General features: G+C 33.7%; 1 protein-coding gene across 2 annotated transcripts in view; it reads left to right on the top strand.

Annotated features, from left to right (window-relative positions):
- The window catches only part of LUZP2 (leucine zipper protein 2), a 470,561-nt gene that overhangs the window by 412,407 nt on the left and 42,156 nt on the right, over positions 1–15,998 (top strand). For both annotated transcript variants that reach the window (XM_066364200.1, XM_066364208.1), the window contains exons 8-9: positions 4,054–4,128; positions 14,832–14,996. In XM_066364200.1, coding sequence (XP_066220297.1) covers positions 4,054–4,128; positions 14,832–14,996 — 240 coding nt within the window. The remainder of the gene's footprint in view (positions 1–4,053; positions 4,129–14,831; positions 14,997–15,998) is intronic.

Raw genomic sequence — 15,998 nt, 5'->3', positions numbered from 1 at the left:
GTGACCTGCTCATACTGTTTTTTGTGTCTTGGTGGAGAAACATATACACAAATGCAAACACACATTAGTGTATTTTAGGTGTTCCGCTTGGTTTGAAATGAACCATAATCTTGACTGTATTTTCTTGGCTCCTAAAAAAGTTGTTTTAAGAGTTGAATTTAAAATCTGTTTGTTATAATTTTATATTAGAACCTGTGCTTGGAACAACCATGCACCATCTGTGCTTCCGGTATGTTTACTATCTTTGATAATGAGAATGTGGGAGCCAGCAACATTTCTTTTATACCTGGCTGCCAGAAGTCTTGGAACAAATTTAGAGCTCATTCAACACAAATACATAGAACTGTGTGGACTCCTTCTGCTGTCACCACCCGTCATCTACTGCCACATCCCATTCACAAGACATATGTTTTAAAATAGACCTCATATGTTTTATTTATGTTAAAGATTTTAATACTTTGAGTGTTAAAATTCTTTCAGATCCTTTTTAGCAGAAATGAGGAATAAATATTTCTATGTTCTGTAAACCTTGGAGAACTTTGCCAGAAAAATTAAAAAGAAGATGGCTAGATATTATTACTTAGAGAGGAGGGGATAGGGAAAGATTAAAATAGATTGTGTCAGGAAGTTTTCAGAAACATTGAGTCACAACCCTAATGTATGAATGGTGAATTTGAACCTTGCAGGTTATAACCACTTGCCAAAATTTTGGAAAATGAATCATTGAAATTTCAGATAAAATGTAACTGCTTAACATTAGTCCTGTCTATTTGCTTCATGGATATATACTGGTGTTGCCTAAAAGGAAAAAAGAAAAGACAGTTTTTGCATTAAATACAACACAGATGTTATACTTTGTAATCTAGCTCATTTTCTTGAGAAAAACAGCCAGAATCAGCTTCAAAAGCGATAAACTGGATGGTGAATCTAAACTAGGCCCAAGGGTTTTGTGATCTATAAAATCTTGTAGCATTATAGTTCCCAAAAAAGAACACATGATAGAGATCAAATGATAGAATGTACACCTATGAGAAGTAAATGTGTTTGTTGGTGGTACATTGATTTGAAAGAAGACACTAACTTGTCAGGCTACACCAAGGAACCCCTTATCAGTTAGAATCTCACAATGTGATTTACATCATTTCTAGCTAGTGTATATATTATATCAACCTATTAGACAGATGATGGTATCTAGTCTCAGGAAAAATAATCACTGAGTACATACTTATTCAATGATTGATTGTAAATGAAAGCTGCTCTAGAAACATGACTAGCTCCTTGTAAGTAACCCTATCTTTACTTCACAGGTGTTAAATTGAGAAAACAAATACACATGGCTTCAAGTAAATAAAATTCACTTTCTGATAAAGACCCTTGTGTTTCACAGGTCTCCTGATGGTTTACCATGCCTAGAATACTTCCTGTGTTATATAATTTTATAATTACTGCATATGAATTAATCCAGTAGCTAATCCTTTGTGAACTAGGACCACAGTATAATAATATGGCTCTGAATATACAACTTCTACAATCATTTTATTTTATTCTTTTTTTTAACTTCTGTCCTCTAAGATCTCTTGGCTATAATCTTACCACATTCAATGATTTCTTAGAAGAAGTAAATACTTGAAATATTAGGAGATGATGGTATATAACTTTCAAGGGTATATTTAGTGTTTCTGTTAGAATTCATTCTATCTGCCTTGATACAAGTTCACTGGATTACTGGATTACTGTACATCCTGAAGTAATCTTTAAAAGACTCTCTTACTCTGGATAACAGGATTTGTGCTGAAATCCATACAAGGTGGAAGAAGGATAAGGGGAGAAAGTTCTGTATCTATGCAGACCCCTCTGGATTATATGAGGTCCTTTGCAGCCATTGCCCAAAAATGTCAAGTGGCACTGAAGCTGGTATAGACACACTTACCCTTTCTCTTGAGCGCCAAGGAGAAAGGTGCCCACAACCATTGCCCTACTGAAGCCCATCCACTACCTCTCCCCATTGTCCCTACTCCTGTCTTAAACCCAATAACTAGGGAGAGACATAAGGGTCATTTTTCTCTTTCTTTGTATTGGGGCTCTTATCAATGGACAGAAGGTGGTTTAGGTAGGCAAGACCTGCTGCAGCTGGAGACTGTCATAGTGTGAATCATAGTGTTTGGTGGTTGAGAATGTAGATAGGCTGGGCAGCAGTTATGCAGGGTGGGCAGAGTGGCCTGAGCATGGGGCTGAGAATCTGAGACTGAAGCCCATTGTTCCAAAGGGGTGAAGGGTCTGCTGTGGAAGTCAGGACTGAGAGTTTATGGGATATTGCCCACTTGTAGCTGTCTTCCTGTTGAAAGCTTACTCTCTTCATCAGCTCTCTGTCTGTCTCTCTCTCTTTCAAATTCAGAATAATTTTATTTTTAAGCATTATATATATATATATATATATATATATATATATATATATACACAATATATACACACACACATTTACAAGTGCATATATGATATCTTTTATGTGCCTGGATTAAGTAGCTGTTTAAGGAAAACAAGTGTCTACTGGAAATTATTTTCTACAAGAGTAAGATGTAGAGAATAACACAGATCAATTTTGGAGACAAAAATTAGACATGAATACAAAAAATGGATAGAGGTTTTCAGAATTAAGAAACTATCCTAACTACCTCCTCCCTTCTAGGTGGTCAGCATAGAGCAAAAAAAACCTTTATTCAGGAACAAAGTTTCATCTGGTGCCCAGACTGTGAGGGAGAGAAAAGATGAGCAACAGATCAATGGGCACATTGCTAGTTGGCTACAGCCTTGCTACAAGCCCACAGCATTTGAGCACCTAGACTTGTAACGTCCTGGTCACTGAAGAAATGATAAGCCTCCCACTGCTGATTTCTCCCTGGCAGATTCCACCCCCTTGCCTTGTAAGAATATCAGAAATATCCTCTGTTCCTTCCAGCTGTGGATTCTTTTCATTGGTTAAATGTAGGAGACAGGCACAGTCCAGGGGTATAAAGGTCCTGAGCCAGCAGGGTACGCAGGCTCTTCTGTACACCTTTAGTGAGCCTGCTGCACATCATTTTATCAACATGTAGTTATAGAGGGTAAGACAAAAATAGGTTTACAGCTGTTTTATATAAAATAATACAATAATTAATAAATAATAATTCAAAAATAAATTCAGTTTCATGTACTCACAATTGTAAACCTACTTTTGCCCCATCCTGTATAGCTAGAAATTGATGGAGGCAAGACTTTATAGCATATCTTCTAAAGCTGAGGCCATCACTCTTCTCTTCAATAGCATGGTTATGGCACTTGCAGAGGTATAGAGATATGGTTAGATGGAGAAGTGCTTTGGACTAAAACTCAATAATAAAAAGAGTAAATACTATTACATTAGTCTGCTCAAGCTGCCATAGCAAAATACTTCAAAATGGGTGGCTTAAACAACAGAAATGTATTTCCTCATCCTCATAGTTGTGGGGGGGGGGGCTAGAAGTCTGAGATCAATGTGCTGGCAGATTTGGTTTCTAGTGAGAGCTCTTTCTGACTTATACACATGGTGCCTTCACACTCCTACATGGCCTTTATTCTGAGTGAGCATGGAGAGTGATATCTCTGCCATTTCTTATAAAAAACACCCATCCTATAAGACTAGGGCCCCACTCTCTGACCTCATTTAACTTTAATTACCTCCCTAAGGCCCTATCTCCAAATACATTCACATGGGGGAGGCTTAGAACTTCAGCATATAAACTTTTGGGGTTGATAATTCAGTTCTTAGCCACTAGAAACATACTGTTGGATTTATATAACAAGTTATTTTTAGGAACTGGACATTTTGGTCCAGTGCATATTTAGTGGAAAGTCATCTGGAATACGTTATTTTCTGCAACTTAATCAAATGACCATGTACTACAGAATTTTAAACTGACTTCTTAATACATTTCCTAAGATAATTTTTAAAAATTCTATGGCAGTAAATGGCAGGTGCTGAAAGTGGAGGGGATTATAAAATTTACTCCACATATTAGCCTTTCTTTCCTTTTACAGGCCCAACAGCTTACTGATCTAGAACAAAAATTGGCTGTGGCTAGAAATGCACTGGAGAAAGCAGCTCTTGACCGGGTAAGTTTATATTCATGAACTTTGGTTTCTGTAGATGAAGCTCAGGTATGTTCATTGATTTCCTTGATTTACGAATGCGATTTCAGGTGCTCTTCATGTAAGATGGTTACAGAATTTACGAGTGCTTGGCATTCCCTTTGGAACTCTGTTTTGCTATAGTAAATTGACTCAAGTTTCAGGCTCTTTGAGTTCAGGCTTTATTTTTCATCTTCCTGTTATATTTGTTCTTTCACACCATAAATAAACATGCTCTAAAGCAGCAACAAAGATGACATGTATTAACTTTTCATGAATGAGTTGTAAAGCAAATAGAAGTAGTCATTGACACATATCATTCTGGGAATCTTAAATCGGAATTCTGGAGTTTGAAGCATAAAAGTAGAAGGAAGCTCTCTTAACTACAAAGTCAGTTTGTGTAAAGATAATGCCAGGGTGGGTGACAGTTCATCTTTATAACAGATTTATTGAAATATATTTCACATACTATAAAAATCACACTTTTAAAGTTCACAAAGTCGTGTTTCATTACCGCTACTTAGGAAAGATTTTCTTCACCTTTTTTTAACTAATATATTTCATATCAGTTGTATCAATCTCCCATTGTGTTACAATTGTGCCTGCTCAGGATAAACCACAAGTGCCATCCAATGTCTACTTTTGCCTTTCAATGCTATTCATATGTGTCATGCGTGGAAAATAAAGAGTTAGAATATATAAAAGCAAATCTACTATATAGAGAGGGATTGGTCATATAATTCAGAACTACATTTCTGTTGTTTAATAGTTATGGTATTAGTAACATTTCTTAATACCTCTCACTTTCTTTTCTCATTTTTAAATCAACTTTACAGGTTAGGGAAAATACAGGTTTGGGAAAATACATATTTTTTTCTTCATTTTTTTTATTTAACTTGACACAGAAAGGTAGAGTGATTTTAAAATAATGTACTTCTTTGTTCACTAGGCACCCATTCATTGAACAGCCAAATGTACTTTCCTTTAACACATAGGACATGTATTTATCTCATCTTAATACAGAAAACCCTTAAGCTGTAAAGTGAATCATAGTATTTTATTTTTTAAATATAAATTTTATTTTTCAATTACAATTTATATTCATTACTATTTTGTATTTGTTTCAGGCATGCAGGATAGCAGTTAGATAACCATTTACTTTACAAAGTGTTCCCTCCCCCCACAGATATTTCCAGTACTCACCTGGCACCTTACAAAGTGAATCATAGTACTTTATTTAGACTTGAGAATATGAAGAACCACATCGCTTTCAATCAAAAGCACAAAGAGTCTTAACAACAGAGCCAATTCTTATGTAATCACATTTTACTAAACTTTCAACAGATCCCATGACAGATATCAATTATTTTTTATAGTATATGTGCTGCCGAAGAGAGCACCAGAGATCAATTATTGATTAGATTGGAGTTACCAGCCATGATTCTCACAGTGAAAAGATAAATTGTCTCTAAATAGTCTAGATATCATCTAAATATTTTTTAGTTAATTTATATACAAATTCTGAGATTTAATAAAAGAATTTCTCAACATGTGGGATGAGAATGCAATCTCTTTAATATACAGAAGAGGAATAAGGGAAGCAAACTTGGAGCTGATTCAGATTTTGGTGTGGGTATGAGAGAAAAAATAAAAGAAATATAACAAAAGAAATAAAGGAGAAAAATTTTCACTCTATGTACTCTATATATAACCAAGTAGATATTTTCAAATTAGGGCATTATAATGAATGTGATTAAATATTTGTTTAACTGATGTGTTTAATAGCAGATTAGGTTATTAGACATAATAAAACTGAAGACTAGTAAAATAAAAATTATCAAATACCTATACCAATGTATAGAATGTAAAAAACAAATGAAAAGTAAACAGAGAATAAGAAATGTATAAGACAATTTCAAATTTTTAAAAGTATTTTTAATTGTTGCCCTAGAAGGAGTGACAAGCAAAGCAATATTTATAGAGATAATGGCTGTTTTCTAAAGCTTAGAAAGACATCAAACATAGATTCAAAAATATAATTCACAAGCTGGTTAAAAACAAAGATAACCACATTATAGACAAATTGTAGATTGTTAGATATAAAGAAGATAAATAGAACAAAAATAAAAATAAAATGTAATATATCAACTTAAGTATGTCAGTAATTATATTTTTAAATGATCAAAATATTCTAAATTTAAGGCTGAAATTTAAAAAGCTACATTAAACTAAAACTCTATGATTTATACAAAAGACATCTTTAACTAAAGAAATGAGAGTCCGTAAGTAAAATATAAAGGAAAATATGTAAACTATGCAAACAGTAATTGCATCTTGTGTAATCAATACTAGTCTCATTTAAAGCAGACTTGAAGAACTTTTAGTGATATGAAGGGGGTTTCTGTATATGGACAGAGATGCAGTGGTTACCAGGAGGAATGGAGAGGTAGAGAGAGAGGGGCTTAAAGAGAAACAAAATAAAGGGTGACAGAAGATGATTTGACTTTGGGTGATGGATATACAACATAAATCGACTGTCCAAAGGCTGTGGAGATGTTTTCTTTAAATCTATGTACTCTGATTGACCAATACCACCCTGTTAAACTTATTTATCTAAATAAAAAATAAATAAAAAAAGAAGGGGGTTTCACATGAATCAGCCTGAGAGAATGGTATTACAATCTTAAATTAGTAGACACACAATATTTCTTAAAAATGTTCATAAATTTGCAAAAGTACACTCATGACCTATGCACTTTCTTATTGTTTGCTATATTTCAATAAGATTTGTTAGCAAAATAAATGATACTTAATTTCAGAAAAATGGGAATGTGAACAAAACAATTATCCATGTTTTAGAAACATGTATAAACAGTAAATACAGCAATATTTGTATTAATAATGAATAGAAATAATGTAAATATTTACTGATAGAATATATACAATTGACATTTTTTAAATATGTCATTTATATACAAATTCTGAGATCTAATAAAAAAATTTTTCAACATATGGGATGAGAAAGCAATCTGATTAATATACAGAAGAGAAATAAGGAAAGCATATTTGGAGCTTTTTTAAAATAGTAAGAACTTTTTTTAAATAGTAAAAAAATTAATATTAATAAATAAATATAAAGACTTTTGTATCAATGTTGATGCATCTAGGGCATATACTGTTGAGTGAAAAATATCAGAATTATACATGTGGGATTTAACAATTGTTCAAATACAAAAAAACATATTTTACTTTGACTACATGTCAAATAAAAATAGAAAGATACACACCAAATTCATAGACACAATTGTCTTGGGGAAAGATGAAGTGAAATAGTACTAGGGATGCTTACAAATAATTCTACTTGTTTCATCTTCTAATAATTGTGTAGACATAGTCTTTAATTCATACATGTACATATATGTATACTGTGTACATTGTATGTATTATATAATATATGCATTGTTTATAAACATTAGATACAGGTAATGCATGTATATATGTATATCAAAAATATGAATATGCACATATTTTATATCTGTTTAATTAAATTATACTATATTGTATATAAAATATATATCACATAATAAAAATGAGGCTTCTTAAACATTTCATTCAAACTGGTATTTAATTAATATTTATCATATTTTTATATAGTTCCTTATATACCCCTATATTTTTCAAGATGAGTTGTTTTTAAAAATGTAAAAAGTGTTCTGTTTGCAATCAAGAGCTTTCCTTTGTGATCACTGATTAGCAGCAATTTTATTTAGAAAATTAAACAAGTAAGGTGATGGTATTCATAGATTTATTTTGTAATAATATACTGTATTTGTTTAGCAGTTTTGTAAAGACAGGAAGTTGCCTCCTCACCATCAATTTGAATCATGAATGTTTTGCTATAGAGTAGAGGAGAGGGAACATTTAAGGCTGATTTACTTTAAAGCTCTTGTAGTATTACTGTACTTTCTTACTTTCTGCAGTAGTTGAAAAGAGCAAAGCTAAAATTCTACTTCCCAATGACTTGTGTCTCACATAGGCATCTTCTCCACTTAACCTACAACCAAAACCTCTTCAAAGCTAAGCTAACTTTTTAAACCAAATATCTAAAAAGAGTTGTAGTTCAGGAATTAATAAGGACATTTGTTGAATTCTAATAATTTTTTTCTCCTAGGTTTAGATCTTTGGGACAAATATGGCTTTTTTATGAATAACTAGATATTTTAACACCTTCACTTCTTTGTGATTGCCATTTTAAATTAGTTTATCCAAGTAATTAACATAACATTTATTAGTTTTAGGGAAGTCTACCTGCTATTTTGTAGACTAGGCCAAATATAATTCATTTTACAAAGGTTTCAGATTTATATTTTTTTTAATTTATGAAAAACAAGTTTATACCAATTTATGCTAATTTCTGACGATATTCAACTCATGATATATAATATTATTTTGTAGAAAGGGAAATGACTTCTTATAGTATTGGTAAAATCATGTAATCAGAGGAATATATATAGTTCTAAAGTTCAACTCAAAAATCTTCTTTAAAAAAAGTCTTTCTCGGGCATTCCTGCCATGATCCTTGTAATGTGCCTGAAGTCTGAGAAGCATGTTCATTTCCATGGTCCTACGGTAGCACAGCCTCCTCTGAGTTTATAACAACTCTGACTCTTAGAATGATTTTTCTTACATTAAAGTCTTTTCCCTGAATTGATTCCAGGTAATCCATTTAGCCAATCAATGCTAAATAAGTTTGACATTGCTTTTTGCGTGACCACCATGTGCTAAGTGCTATGGGAAACAGAAAACACTTATGATACGTAATCTTGGCTTCCACATCTCTCACTATCTTGGGAGGGCATCAACAATCAGGAAATAACTGTATAGAGAACAATGAGGTCATCAAAGCACCAATTATTAATCTGTATACATATAGATAATTCTTTTAAGTGAGAGAAAGGGAGTTAGGCAGACTCCAGCATGCACCCCAAACTAGGATCCACCTTACAACTCCTGTCTGGGTCTGATGCTTGAGTCAAATGAGTTATCTTCAGTGCCTGAGGCTGATCTGAGGCTAATGCTAGACCAGCCAAGCTATCCTCAGTGTTTGGGGCCAATGATGGAACTAATAGAGCCACCGGCTGAGAGAGGAGAAGTGAGAGAGAAGGGGAGGTGGGGCGTGGAAGAGATGCAAATGGTTGCTTCTCATGTGTGCCCTGACTGGGGATTGAACCCAGGACATCAGCAGGGACGACACTCCGCTGAACCAACTGGTCAGGTTGAATCTGTGTATTTTAAGTACATGTGGGTTATGTGGACTGCTGTGGTCATATAATACTTCATAAAAAAGTTGTAATTTAGCCTGAGTTACAGATCTTGAGGTGTAGAGTTTTTTCTTCCTTCCTTTCACTCAACTTAGGCTTTCTTTCTTCCTCTCCATTTCTTCCCACCCCCACCGCCACCATCCCTATGGGCATAGCCCACACCACACCACATTCTGGATTCATAATGAGAGGCAATATGTTTAAGTTAAGGTCTGCAATGCCAGTCTATGTTCAGATCATAATTTTTCCATTGAAATTACTGTGCTTGAATTCTTCCAACCCTGAATGCTTCACTCTAATGTGAAATAATAATAAAACTTACTTCATAAGGGTGATAAGAAAATTATATGCCTCAAAAAAGTCACATACTGAGAAGAATTCTTGGCACCTGGAAGACACTCAGTGAGCATAGTAATTATTATTATTCGTGAATGAGATCACGGAAGAGATTGCCTCTCTGTGAGCATTTCTCTCTTTACCCTTCAGCAACTTATCATTTCTTTTGCTACAGTGAACTGTAAAAGCCTTTTCCATTACTGTAGGTTAATTTCATTAAATTTCATGTATGATATGGCTGAGGCTCAGAAACTGCAGTTATAAAGTCAGGTGGAAATGCTAGCTCACTTCAAAATGATTAAAAACCTCAGTTTAGTGAAATTGTTCTTCCCCTCTCTTCATCATCTTTATATCTTTATGTGAGGCTTTTTACTCCCTTCAGGTGTTTAACTTCTAAGAATCTTGTATCTGGGCATCAAATAACCTTTAATTCCTTATAAATATCAAGAAAACAACATTTCCCACTCCAACTTGCTTCTGATAATATATTTAATGAAAGAAGCCTCAATTTACTATCCCCATATAAACAATAAGAACCTCAAAAGCTAAGAATCAAAATTGGTTTTTTAAGTAATCAATTACGTATTTGGCAATATCTTACAAATTATAGTTAACCTCATCTAGTGAAATGTAAAAACAAATTTATGGTTGTATCTCGCAAACTTCCATATTTAAAAAAAAATGTTTCTATTACATCTAATCATCAAAAAAAATTTTCAGGAAAACATACATAATATCATCCATATTCCAGATGACACAATACTAGGTGACGTACATAGATTCCTGAGACTAGTGGGAGAACAAGAATATTCTTTGCCACAGTGTCTGGCACATAACAGGTGCATGGTAAATAGTCATTGATTGTCTAGATAAATGAAGATCTAACTTCATCAATTAATAAGCATGCTATTCATCTTACATAAGAGACCTAAAGATCACCAAGAGCAGAGAGCCTAAAATGTTAAATGACCTGTCAGGATTCGAGGAGCTGATTTCATGGCAGAAATAAAGTTCAAGGGGAAGCCCTTGGATTCATAGCCCCTCATGGCTTTCCAAAGCCAGCAGCTGATACTGCACCCTACTCTCTCTGATGACTTGACACTGTCATATAAGTGCAATAAGATAAACATGAATGATATCTTTTGATTTTATTTGTCAGGGGAGGAGAAATTCAAAGTACAATTGTCTTTGCAAGGTATATCTAACTGTTTCTAGAAAAAAAAATGCATTTTTCTGAGAAAGGTACTTACAGACACAAAAAGATTGCCTTTTATATTTTTCATCTTCTTAAGATCACATATTTATATACACAATAATTTTTATAATCATTACATATTATAAAGCACAAGCACTAGTATTTTATCATCTGAAATAATACTTACATTAAAAATACAAAGATCAAATGCAATTTATTTCATCATTTTTTCATGTAAAATAATACCCACTTACATCTTCCAAAAGGTTGACTTTATGAATTCAGGTAACAAGTATGTATTAATTTAGAGACTGGTGATGCTGCAGAAAAGATAGTGGGTGTCAAAGAAATGACATTGTAATAGGAGTAAATAAACAATAAACATATAAACAATAAGATTATTTGCAGTGGTGACAAGGGCTACATACGACATAATTTAAGAGCTGTGATAGAGATTTTAAAGAGATTGTTCCTCAAAGGGTTACCAGGGTCTGTGTTTCCAAGAAGGTATTATTTAAACTGAGACCTGAATTTTAATTGGAAGTTTCCTATATGCCTATTTGGAAACAGGCATCTGCAAGCTGAGGAAACAGGTATAAAGGCTCTCAGATGCAAATGAGCTTGGAATATTTGATGACCTATAAATAAAGAACATTGTGACAAGCAAGTCCTTATTAAATAATTTGAATTATACTTGCCTGTGGATAAAATGGTTTAGTGTGAGGAGAAGGACAAAAACAAGACTGACCTTAGAAGGAAACAGGTCATAAAATCCAGGGCAAAATATATATTATATGGTTTACATCATATTTCTTTTAAGTGACATCTTGTTTTGAACAATAGCTTGTAGTTTCAAAACAGACTACAGCCAGCAGTCTGAATAGAAATGTAATGATGTGGTTTAAAATCATTTTCTGGGTCCTGCTTATGGAACTGGGTCAAGCCAAACCTGAGGAATGTCGATGGTTAACAAGCTCTATTATCAAGATTAAGTGGAAATCTGGTTTTTGTTTTGTTTAGGAAAGATGGTCAGGTTAAGGCAGGCTTGCTCACAGCAATCTCTTGTCTCTGTCAGAAAAAAAAAAATCTATAATATAATCAAGGACTGGAGCCAGAATCTAAGGTAGAGTGAAAAGTCTCGGACTTACGGTTCAAAAGTAGAATAAAATATGAGGCTAAAAGATAAAGACTAGGTTGAAACACAAGAAAAGTTAACTTACTACTGTGGCTACGAAAACTGAGGAGTTGGAGATGAGGTCTACATGATGTTGCTTTTATGACCTAAGATATCCTGAAAATGTCTAGAGAGCTGTGGAAACAGATGAGATGATTGCATCAAAGTTTGGACAATTAAAAATACGACATATATACACATTCTTATTTATTGTTTTGTTGGGAAAGTTGTCCTACCTAAACAATGATTATTAAAAATTGATGTTTTAAAATCATTAACTTGATGCTATTTATTTATTTTCAGCATCAATTTTATCCACTACTTCAGAATTTGTCTATTAGAGCAATTTATACCATAAGCCAGAAACAGATACAGTTTTAAGATATAGGTGTGTTAAGAGGAGCCAAGTTGTGAATACAGTAATATAATAACCATCATTACTCTCTGCATGATCTGAACATTGAGATTCTGTATTTCAAAGACATTATCATTGAGTCCTGGCAAGACTTGCCTGACCCTGTTACATTAGCACTATTTGTATGATCTCACTACAATATGCAACACAGAGAACATTTTTAAATTGTTCACTGTGACCTAGAATATCTTACTCCAGACATAGTACCCAATTCCATGATCTCCTCTTCTATAGTGAGAGAAGATTATGACAAGGAACCAAAAGGAAGAAAAATCTGAACTATTACTTAATTTTTTCTTATTGATAAAGCTTGTCAGTTTTCTTCTCTGACATACAGAAAGAACAATTTCACCTAAGTTTGTAAGCCACTTATTCAAAAAAGATTTTCGTTGAGTCCCTTTCATATGTCAGGAATTGTATTAAGTGCTAGACACACAGTTCTGAACAAAATAGGCAACTTATATGTGTGTATATGCATAATATTATAAGTGAAAACTTAGTGATTCAGGGTTAACCATAGAAATTAATGTGGTAAGGAAAGAGCAAGAATCTAGGAACTAGACAAGCAAATAAAAAGGGCCATTTTGAGTATAAGTTCATTATTCAGCTTAGCCCCTTTCTGTCCACTTACTGATATGATACTTCTCCATCCACGTCCTTATTAGATTCTGACTTTTGTCTTAGACAATTTCATGGGGCAAGATGAATGAGAGGGAAATGCATTTCTGCTCTATGTCTTATATATTTCCAGTTGTTGCTCTTACTGCTGCTTTTTAAAAATTGCCATGACCACAGTAAGTGATTTCTTAAACTGACATTCCAGCAAATGACGCTCATGATTTAAAGATAAATATTATTATATACAACATATACATAGAAATCACAAAGGTAGGCATTCGGAAAGATCTAAGTTATAGCTACTACTCTCAAGAAACTGATCATGAGGGCTCTATAGGAAGGAGGAAACAGGGGAGGATGCTATGTGAAGGTGTGTTTCTGGCACAGTATGTGAAAGGCTAGTAGTTTTGTTGGGCATAAACAACTTGGACATGCAGAGAAAACAGACTGCTGCTTCATTCATCTATGAATGCATCAAAAAGGTAATCTCCACGTGGGCAAGCTTGTCCCCAAATCTTGGCCTCAGTAACTAATCTCATTCTTTATCTCTCTTAGCTAAAAGGCCATATCTCATGTTTTTAAATCCATGTTTATGTGACATTTTCTTATTGGGGCCTGTAACCATGCCCCAAATTTCCCTTGAGTCACCATGAAATTTCCTCACAGTTGTATTCCTCTCTTCATGTTGCTCATGAGGATCTCTCTGTCTTTTGTACTCAGCTTTATATTATTAATTTTAAGTTCTCAGCATGTTAAGATGTTTTTAAGAGTGTAACCTGGGGATTAGATGGGAAATAGAGATGGTTGTCAGTGTGAGTTTAGTCTGCCTTGCGATGTAACCCAAAAATAAACTAGTCTGAGCATTTTGAACTTTCTCTTCTTCATAGTAAAATTATAATAATACTGCCAGTCACAGATGTTTGAAAGCATAAAATTATTTCTTGCATTTGAAAGAGCTTGGAATATTATAATATCCTATGGTAATAGAAGAAAGTATTAATATTATCATTTACAGTCAAAGCAAATTAACTCCAACTTCTTAACAAGGCCCAGAGGAAATAAGAGTTTTTTAAGAAACAAATTTACTGTTTCCAATATGTAGGAAAATTGAGTTGCTAATATAGGATAATCTGAGAAACACAGGGGCTTACATTGCCAGGAGGCTGATTTGTAATAAAGGAAGTTGATACTAATAGAAAGACAGCAGATTTATAAGAAGGATATTTTCTACTTCAGAGTGACCTTGGAGTATATTTTCCTTAGCAAATACATTCTACAAAGTATCATGATTGAAATCATGCCAATTCAATGGAAAGAATAAGATATTTCTCTGAATTTCAGTGTTCAAAAGATATCATAAAACACATTAACTCTTACAAACAGACTGAGTGTGCCTTATACATGAACTTATGAGTTAGGCAATTATGTTTGAAACCTGACATGTATTTGTGTGAGAAGTGAGTGCAGATTAGGATAAAAAAAAGAATCTAATCAAATATACTGCTCACAAAAATTAGGGGATATTTTATCTCTTCATATTTATTTTGAAATATTCCCTAATTTTTGTGAGCAGTATAAACGATAGCCAGAACCACACATACAAATGGTAATCTTTCTTGTTTTTTGTAGGAGTCACAGCTGAAAGCATTGAAACAGACCGTACAACTCTGCCTGTCGACTGTGTTCCGTGATCAACCACCCCCTTTGAGTCTAACCAGGTCAAATCCAACCCAAGTGTCCATTCCACCCGGCACCAGTGACATCAAGAGTTTTGATGCAAGGACAAAAAGCAAGGTACACTGTATTCGTGCTTTGAAAAGTAAAATCAAGTAATGTACTGTATAGTTCATTCTGTGTGATCATCAGTGTGGATCCAAGTAAGCTATCAAAATGATTAAAAGATTCGGAAGTCAATGTAAGACAGTAACCTAATTTGTAAAGTCTCCATAATCACACGGAAACAGTCTTCAGCAGACAGCTGATTCTTGGGAAGGATGATCTAATTGTAAAAAAATTATTATGATCATTATTATAAGTATAACAATTATTAGTTCTTTCTAAAATAACATTCTAAAATTATTATAAAATATACAATAATAACTGTTATCATTTTATAGTTAGTTAAAAGAAAATATCTTGTATTACATTCCAATACACCAGAAGTTTAATATGGGAAATATTTTCTCTTAGAGTATAACTCTCATCCTTATAAAAGTAGTCCATAGTTCTCAGCACTGCCTGCACGTCAGACTCACTTGGGATATTTTTTTTAAAAATTCTTAACCATTGGGGACTCAACCTCAACCAACTAAATCAAATTCTGTGTGGTTGGGCTCCAGTCTTTAGTATTTTTTTAAAGGTCTCTAGGAGATTTTTGCGACCAACTGACAAGCAAATTTTCCTCAAAGTCCCCATCATCTCGCTTCAGACAGGGCACGGGGGAAATTCTGCTTTGGTTTCAATTGCCAGAACCTGCAATTTGTAGGCTGTACATTTATGTCAATCTTGGCAGTCTGAAAGAGTTCCTGGAGAAAAGAATATAGTTTCAGACAGTGTATATTTATTTGAAAGTGCTGGCTCTCTTACCACTTGCCCTAGGATCTCTTCCTGTTAAAATGAATGTTAGCGATACCAGATCCACTTTGTAATGCAAATCTATAAAGGGTGGACCCTGGAAAACCTTAGAACCACCTAGGCAGTTACAGGATGGTGCATATACATCTGGGTCTTATTTGTTTTTTATCTTTTGTTTTAAATTTATTTATTGATTTTAGAGAGGGAGGAAGGTAGAGAGAG

The sequence above is a fragment of the Saccopteryx leptura genome, chromosome 1 (genome assembly GCF_036850995.1).
Source record: "Saccopteryx leptura isolate mSacLep1 chromosome 1, mSacLep1_pri_phased_curated, whole genome shotgun sequence".
Taxonomy (NCBI): Eukaryota; Metazoa; Chordata; class Mammalia; order Chiroptera; family Emballonuridae; genus Saccopteryx; species Saccopteryx leptura.
Note: the sequence above shows the minus strand (reverse complement) of the source record. Positions and strands in the feature narration are given on the sequence as shown.